This window comes from Hibiscus syriacus, unplaced genomic scaffold, assembly GCF_006381635.1.
Source record: "Hibiscus syriacus cultivar Baekdansim isolate YM2019G1 unplaced genomic scaffold, ASM638163v2 tig00112285_pilon, whole genome shotgun sequence".
In the NCBI taxonomy this organism is placed as follows: domain Eukaryota; kingdom Viridiplantae; phylum Streptophyta; class Magnoliopsida; order Malvales; family Malvaceae; genus Hibiscus; species Hibiscus syriacus.
In genome coordinates this window covers 2,614,131-2,622,664 of record NW_024063293.1, presented here as the reverse complement: position 1 = coordinate 2,622,664, position 8,534 = coordinate 2,614,131, and the positions used below count along the sequence as shown (strand labels likewise).

Here is an 8,534-nt window from a genome sequence, read left to right as displayed (position 1 = left end):
CCTTTTCCCTTAACAAATTGGTTGTTGTTTAAGCTCGACGTTAACATGATGAATGGATATAATAGCCTTTTGAGATTTTGGAATCAGATTTTATCATATCACATTCAACAAGTTAATGTTCAACTCATAATACCATCCATTTTTTAACGTTTGGAACATAATGAACAGTCGGGTGTCAATTTTGTAACGTTTAATAGTTGAGGGACTCAACAAATCAACACTCTATAGTCGAATGATCATTTTGTAACTTTTAATAGTCGATGGACTTAATAAAGCAGTACCCAGTAGTCGGGAGACTATTTGTGTTCTTTTACCCATAATAATAATAATAATAACCCCAATGATGTATATGTTCTTACTAAATAAGACAGTTTGTTAAAACCTTGCTAAAATTAGAATCTGCAAGAGAAAAAGAAAGCACAAAACTCATTATGTCTTCTTAATCGTTCATATCCATACCTAAATTTTCGACAAATATTATCTTTTGATCCAATATTATCATTTTTCTTTTGACTTTAAAATTGATTCCCGTTTCTTGAAAACAAAAATGGGGAAAGATTTGATCTAAATGTTGCAGGCATGAGTTGATGCAAAATGTCTCTGTTTTTGCATCACACCAAGTTTTGTTTTTCTCTCATCTTCAAAGCTAGTCGAATTTTAAAGAGGCTGTTTTAGGATCAAACAAAACCTTCCAAGATGTCATCGTCAAACAATAAGATGAAAGGCCTGTTAAAAGGCCTTAGATACATTTCTGAAATATTTGGTATGCAATCCCATCTCTTGCCAAATTTTAACCAGAAATGGGTGTTGCAGAAAGAAAACTGGGTTTGTGATATAAAAACATGAACGTCATTGATTTGGTTTTTTCTCTTGTTAATAACAGTGAAAATGTGTGAACTTTTGTTGTGTTTTTTGCAAAAAATGGATGTTGCAGAAGTTAATGATCGAAAAAGAAAACTTGGTTTTTTGACAGAAAAACATGAACATCATTGGTTTGGTTTTTCTCTTGTTAATAACAGTGAAAATGTGTGAAATTTTGTTGTGTTTGTTTGCAGAAAATGAAAAAGAGCCTGAAATGCAGATTGGTCTGCCAACAGATGTGAAGCATGTGGCTCATATAGGATGGGATGGTCCATCAGCAGTAAAATCTGCACCCAGCTGGGTAAATTGAAAGATCTACCATCATATTATTACTATGATTATGAAAACTTTCGTGTTCATCTTTTTGTTTTCAGTGATCAAAAGAATTAACATTGCCCCAAGTAAAAGAAAGCCATGATTCATATTGGGAGTGAATTCTGGCTTTCATTTTTATACGCAGATGAATGAGTTTAAATCAACTCCTGCCAATAATGGAGAAGCTCGGGAGGAAGGTCCTATGAAATCGGTCTCTCAAGGTCCCAATTTCGATCATTCGAGTTCGAATATTTTTTTATCGAATCAGCTTCGTTTATGTTGATTAGTATTTGGTTTACAGATGTGATTAGCAGAGATGGTTCGAGGGATCAAAGCTTACCAGCAACAGAGACGACAGACATGCCTAAATCATCAAAACGTGGTTCATCTTCAACTAGAAACGGTCCTACAGGAGAGTCTACAGGGAAGGAAAAATCAGATAAGCCCAAGAATCCAAAGAAGAGTTCCAAGGCCAATTCTTCAAAGGAAACTTCAGATAGCACCTCAAAGCCCAAGAAAAAGCCAAAGGAACACAAGGAGCCAAAGGATTCGATCGATTCCGACAACAAGAAGAAAAGTAGTCGACGAAAGAAGTCGAAAGAATGCGTTGAGGGATCCTCCAGGCGGTCCAAGACCAGGGACATGGATACTGGATCCGAGTCAGGGTCTGTGGCTGGAATCCGAGAGGAACAACTAAGTACTGGTTCAGGTTATGAAGGGGAATTCTGAGGGGAAATTATTAAACGTTGATGCCCATTGTTTTTGGTTGTACATTGTAAAACACTGATAGCTGCTAGCTAGAGACTCCCATTTGCTTTAGTAGAAACCAAATTCTTTCTTTTTCTTTTTTTGTTTCTTTTTCATTTTTGAGGAAACCTAACATTTTACTACGAAAAGAGCTCCATTGGAATTAATTGTTGAAACTTGGAACTGATTCAGTGATTCAGCTTTCAATGGATGAAAATGGACTGTCAATTAGATCAGACTGACGACCAAGGCAATACTATGAATTGATTTTCTTCTTCTTTTGAATGGATAATAGTGGATGATTCATGTCTGCAATACTAGCTTGTCGTTTGATTAATGGACAAAAACAGAACTGAGAAGAGAGTAATTACATAATCTTAAACCTACTGCAATACAAAATTCCTATTACCTTGTTTCTGTAAGACCTATCAGGTGTTTTTTTTTCAGTTGCTGATGAAAAACAATCAAACTAAAACTATCAAAAGCCCCCAAAACAGCAACATTACATGAAAAGGAGAACCTAAAATCGCAGTACTGGAGCCACCAATGAGGATGACAGCATTGAGAATATCTGGTTTGCTGCATTTCTTCAATACCTTGGAGCCATGGCCTAATTTCTCATCAACACACACTGCTGGTTACCCTTAAACCTTAATTTTTCACCAATTTTAGCAGTGAATTCAGCAGAGAAAGGAACCCTTCCACTCAGATTGTTGTTTTCCAAATTAAGTTCATTGACAAACTCCAAGCATACAAATTCCTCAGGCACTTTCCCTTGAAGCCTATTGTTATCAAGTCCTAAATAACATAAGTACCTCAAATGTATTCCCATGGAAGCTGGAATTTTCCAAACCAGTCCCATTCCAGAAAACCCTATCCTCAAAACACCCCCAAGCTTTTCCCGTTTCTCTGGAATCTCCCCACCAAGTAAATTCCCACTCAAATGCACATCCTTCAACCTGGGCATTTCAGCAATAAACAAAGGAACCCCAAAGTTACCAAAACTGTTAAAACTCAAATCCAAGAACTCCAAATCCTGTAAGTTACTCAAACTCTCTGGGATTTTACCAGAAAACCCATTGGAACTCAAGTCCAGCTTCAAAAGCTGAGTGAGATTACCAACTGCACAAGGGACATTTCAATGAAAAGCATTGGCACTAAAGTCGAGAACTTTATCCAAGTGAACGGGCTCCCTGATACTGGAATATCGATCAATCCCCTACTTTGAATGAACTCTGAAAATCTCCATTGACCTCGGGATTGTCTCAAGAAAAGTAGATTAATATACAGTTAAGAAGTGATGTTCTGTCAATTTAATAATATACTTAATAAAATAAGTTTAGTGTTATTAAAAATATTAATTAATAATAATGTTGTAGGTTGAAAATATTAAAAAATTTAAAAATCGATAAACTTAGTTTATCGATAAATATCGATACCGTACATAAAAGTATTGATATATATAGTAATATATAAGAAAGTGATAAAAATCGGTTAAAAGTATACATGTATTGATACATTTATAAGTATATGTATAAAATTGTCAGTAATTTAGTAATTTAAAAGAATTACAATAAAAGTTACTATAAAGTATCGATATCTTACACACATGTATCGATACACGAGAATATAACAGGTTGAAATTTGATAAATTCAGTTTTAATTTGACAAAACCGATTGGAAATTGACAAAACGATTTCAATTTGAGAAAACCGATAAAGAGTTACCGAAATTGTTGAAATTTGTATCGATATGTTTATAAATATATATACAAAGTATCGATACTGTAGGAATTTAAAAGAAATGAAAAAAGGAAAATGTCTCGAAAGTATCAATACATGTCAATATAACAGGTTGAAGTTTGACAAAACCGGTTTCAGTTTGACAAAACCGGTAAAGAGATACCGGAATGGTTAACATTTGTATCGATACTTTTACAAGTATATGCACCTAAGTATTGATACTTTAGGAATTTAAAAGAATTGCAATAATAGCGCCTATAAAATATTGATACTTTAGGAATTTAAAAGAATTGCAATAATAGCGCCTATAAAATATCGATACCTTAGACACATTTATAGATACATGACAATATAACATATTGAAATTTGACAAAACTGGTTTTAATATGACAAAACCGGTAAAGTGCTACCGGATATGTTGACGGTATCAATACTTTTATAAGTATATGTATCATGGTATCGGTATTTTAGGAATTCAAAAGAAATGAAAAAATAAAAACGTCTCAAAAGTATCGATACCTTACACAAAAGTATCGAGATTTGGGTAATGATATCGATTAAATATAAATATCATAACCCGTTAAAATATCAAAGGCATTGCTAACAGAGAAATGGATAGAAGACGGCCGTAGTTTTTGAAATCGAAGCGTATTAGTTACTGTGAAATAGAAGCAATGCATTTTTGAAAGCGTAGTTGTTTGTTTGTTGTTGCAATCGAATCGAAATGTATGTTATCGAAACCCTAGTTTTTTTTAGTATTACAATATTCAAAAATAGAGATTAGGTTTATAGGTTTAGGATTGAAGGATTTTGGACTAATTACAGGTAGAAAGTGATATTCTTGGTAGAAAATAAATATTGATACTTTTATATAATATTATAGGTAGAAATTGATATTGTAGGTTGTATAAAGGTATCAATACTTGTAGTAGAGAGTATTCTCATTCCTTTGAAGGAAACTCAGTTACTATAGGATTAATTATTGATACTTATATATTGAATAAATTGTATGTAACTTGTATTTGAATTGATTTGAGTTAATTAAATGTTTGAATGTTTATAAACTAATATATGAAGGAAAAATGAAGTCAATGGATCTTGCAATTGTTGTTTGCGAAGATGACATTGAAATGGAGCCCGAGAGTATCAACATTAAAGAAAATATAAAGCAAGCACTGTGTGGATATATGTACTTCAAGTAATTATTTAAGAATTTTAAATTGATTACAAATTTCAAATCTTGACAGAATGACTGAATGCCAAATGATGAATGAAGCTGGTAATTATGTTGACTGCATAGCCAATAAAACCTGGAGGGCAGTGTCCAAATGGTATGCTAGGAATTGGTAAGACAAGCTTCCTTTGAGGGTCATTGAACTCAACCCCCCCCAGATAAAGACTTCATGATTAAACATTACATAGAATAGTTGTATTCAGTTCTTGAAGATTTATTCTTCAATGTATATAAGAATAGTTGTAATGATCTCTATTAACGTTTCAAAACCAATAAGTATCATGCATGTAGTACCTTATATCATCGAGGCAAACAACAAGAAATCTATCATTGAAAGATTTTCCAAGAGCGGTATATTCTGCATGAAGACCGAACCTATAATTAACTTCGCCATTATGCCCATACTGCTAAAGAGAACCCGCTGAATGATAGGATTTGCACACAATAATAAACATTTGAGCTTCACCTAAATTCTCGCCTAAACCTTAAATCATAAACCCAAAATTAATTAAAACAAACCATCTTGAAGCAGTTCAGTGTTTGTTATGCAAGCTTTAATTACTCCTCCACACTCTAGGTAATTTATATTGTAGATCACTCAATTTAATTTTAATTATAAATACTTAATCTAATTAAAATATATCGTTTAACTTTTATTATTTTTTTGGTTGTAAAAACTGCATCAGCAGTGGAAGGTATCCGTTAAACAATCAAGTCATTGATAAGACTCTATGATCCCTTGCAGGCGGATGGTTCAACAAAGTGATATATGTAGTTCCATTGAAACCAAGCTTGGCCAGAACATCTTCGTCACTAATTGAAGCCCTGCGAACATGCACAAACTTAACATTCCAGTGAAGATCCAGGAGCTTTCGAATTCTTCGAAGGATCCTCGGTTTATTAGAGCAAGCCTTGGTGGTTAAAATTCACACTACAGTATCAACCACAATTCCAACCTGTCTCTCTCCCTGTTCCATGCTAAAGTAAGACCATTAAAAACCGCCCAAATTTCGCATTGAAGAACTGATCAACGACCAACTTTGCGGCGAAATCCGAGAAGCCAGTGACCGTCATTGTCGCGAATAACCCCTTCATAGGCAGTTTCCATAGAACTCCGATTAACCGCACCATCTGTGTTAATTGTAATTCCACTCAGACTGGGAGGTCTCCACCTTTGATTAGTGACTCCTCTAGTATGAACAACCGATGCTTCCCGCTTAGCACTGCAAAGAGTTTGAGCCCAGGACCAGGTCGATTTAATAACTTCAAAGGACGACCACGCTTCCCCTTTAAATTTGAAGTTATTTCGCTGCTTCCAAAGCCGCCAAATGATGATTCCAAGTAAGTGTCTCCAATAAAAGTCATGGGTGTCCAATCTTGAGCATCGGAACAGATTTTCTTCCAGCCATTCCTCCAGCAAAGCAACAAAGAAAGATAGGAGATTGTTAGGGACAACTTCGTTCCACACAAGGCGAACCAAAACACAGTCACGTAGCACATGGAGAATAATTTCGTTACTATACCCACAAGCCGAACAGTGAGCTTCAGACGCTATCCCTCACCTTACTCTCTCAGAGTTCGTCATAAGACGATTGTGAAGCACCATCCAAAAGAACTACTTGACACACTGTGGGTCATCAAATTTCCAAGCTATACACCAGCATTTGTTTGGCGGATCCTAGGCATCTCGTTTTAGAATTTTAAAAGCTGAGCTTACTGTGCACCTGTCGGTAACTTCCCATCGCCAGGTTGGAATATCCTCTCCCGCGTCATCATCAGGGGGAAGAACCGCTGCGATAAGCTGGATAGTATCATTATCTAAGCCCAAATCTAACATTTGAAGATCCCATCTCCCCTCTTGGGTAACAAAATCAGCAACCATCTCGTTCAGGTTGTGGGAGTGATTAGGGGGCAAAAGATCGAGAAGGGGTTATGTTGGGAATTAATCGAGTAATTTCCTTATAACCAGATTAGTGAGAATGCAAAATAAAAGCGAAAAATAATACATGAAATTAATAACGGAGTTCGGCATATTATGTTTACGTCTCCAGACTACTGCAGATCTTTTACTAAAGAGAAAATTTATAGGTGTTTACAAAACACTCACAACTCACAAGAGAACTCTCTAAACTCTTTAGTATTGGGAGAAAGAAATGATTTGGGATGATTTTGAACCTAAATGGGTTAGGGTATTTATAATTGAAGCTTAAGGACTAATCTTAAAAATACCCTAAAGTGTAGGGACTAAAGTGCAATTATCTCATTTTAAAAAATTCAACAAAATTATTGCACCGAATTCGACGCCCCCTATTCTTGAATTTTAACGCCTCCCATTCTTGACTTTTAATAATCTCCCACTTGAAGACTGATTTTAATCTGTCTTCACACCTCGATCAATGCAGCAGCATTTCTGGTCTTATTACTTAAGCATGCCAACTAAAGCTGAACACAACTTTAGTTTGTTCGTAGTAACCGTCTTTGTTAACATGTATGCTGGATTTTGAGCTCCTTTAATCTTTTCAAGTTTCAAAATCCCATCTTCAGAAGAGACCAGATAAAATGATATCGCAATTGTATGTGTTTCGTCCTAGAATGAAAAGACGGATTCTTTTCTAGATGGATAACACTTTGACTGTCGCAATACAAGTTATTATTTTCTTGTTTCTTGCCTAACTCTTCCAAGAAACTTTGGGGCCAAACCATCTCCTTGTTGTCTTCCGTAACAGCGACATATTCTGCTTCAGTTGTGGAGAGAGCAACTATCTTCTGTAGTTGAGAAACCCAACTCACTACGGTCCTCCTAGAGTATAGACATACCCTGTCGCAGATATCTGATGATCCATTTGACTGCTTCCCATTGTACCTTGCCCGGATTATTCATGTACCTGCTAACAGCTCCCACTGCATGAGCAATATCTGGTCTAGTACAAACCATGAATACATCAGACTTTCAATTACTGAGGCATATGACACTTTCACCATGTGTGCACATTCTTCCTCAGTCTTTGGTGACTGTTATTTGAAGAGCTAAAATGAACACCTAAAGTGTACTTACTGTTTAGCATCTTCCATGTTGAACTTAAATAATACTTTGTTGATGTACTTTGCCTAAGATAACATCAAAGTCCCTGACTTTGTGTTTCTCTTAATCCTCATCCCAAGAATCTGCTTTGTATGCAAACTGCTTCGACAATTTTTTCTTCTAGTTTATAATCTCTTACATGTCTGAGGCTAAAATGAGCATGTCATCAACGTACAAAAATAAAATAATGAAGTTGTTGTCGAAATTCTTGATGCAGCAACAATGATCTGCTTGGCATCTGGTAAAACCACTGTTACTCATGAAATTATCGGAAATCTTGTACCACTGTCTAGGAGCTTGTTTTAAACCATACAAGCTCTTCTTCAACCTCATACCAGGTTTTTCTTGCGTGCCTCTATGAAGCCTTTTGGCTGCCTCATATAGATTTCTTCCTCCAAATCACCATGAAGGAAATATGTCTTTACATCTAATTGCTCAAGATGTAGATTTTCTACAGCTAAAATTTTCAACACCAGTCTGATTGTAGACAGCTTCACGACTGGAGAGAAAATTTCATTGTAGTCAATACCTTCTGTTTGCTGAAAACCTTTGA

The 8,534-nt window shown here is 35.4% G+C and overlaps 1 protein-coding gene and 1 pseudogene across 1 annotated transcript; one reads left to right on the top strand and one right to left on the bottom strand.

Moving 5' to 3' along the window:
* The first annotated feature begins 645 nt into the window (after positions 1-645).
* LOC120177197 (CRIB domain-containing protein RIC7-like) lies at positions 646-2,099 on the top strand. Its single transcript, XM_039183418.1, has 4 exons — positions 646-763; positions 1,056-1,162; positions 1,322-1,397; positions 1,520-2,099. Exons 1-4 carry the CDS (start codon positions 697-699, stop codon positions 1,903-1,905), a joined length of 636 nt encoding a protein of 211 aa, XP_039039349.1. The 5' UTR covers positions 646-696; the 3' UTR covers positions 1,906-2,099.
* A 114-nt stretch (positions 2,100-2,213) lies between these two features.
* LOC120177305 lies at positions 2,214-5,293 on the bottom strand (annotated as a pseudogene).
* Positions 5,294-8,534: the final 3,241 nt, after the last annotated feature.

Excerpts from the sequence above, each read along its gene's own strand:
- LOC120177197 (XM_039183418.1), top strand. The coding sequence starts at position 697 with ATGTCATCGTCAAACAATAAGATGAAAGGCCTGTTAAAAGGCCTTAGA. Across the intron at positions 764-1,055 it reads ATACATTTCTGAAATATTTG|AAAATGAAAAAGAGCCTGAA; the intron begins GTATGCAATCCC and ends GTTTGTTTGCAG. Across the intron at positions 1,163-1,321 it reads TAAAATCTGCACCCAGCTGG|ATGAATGAGTTTAAATCAAC; the intron begins GTAAATTGAAAG and ends TTTTATACGCAG.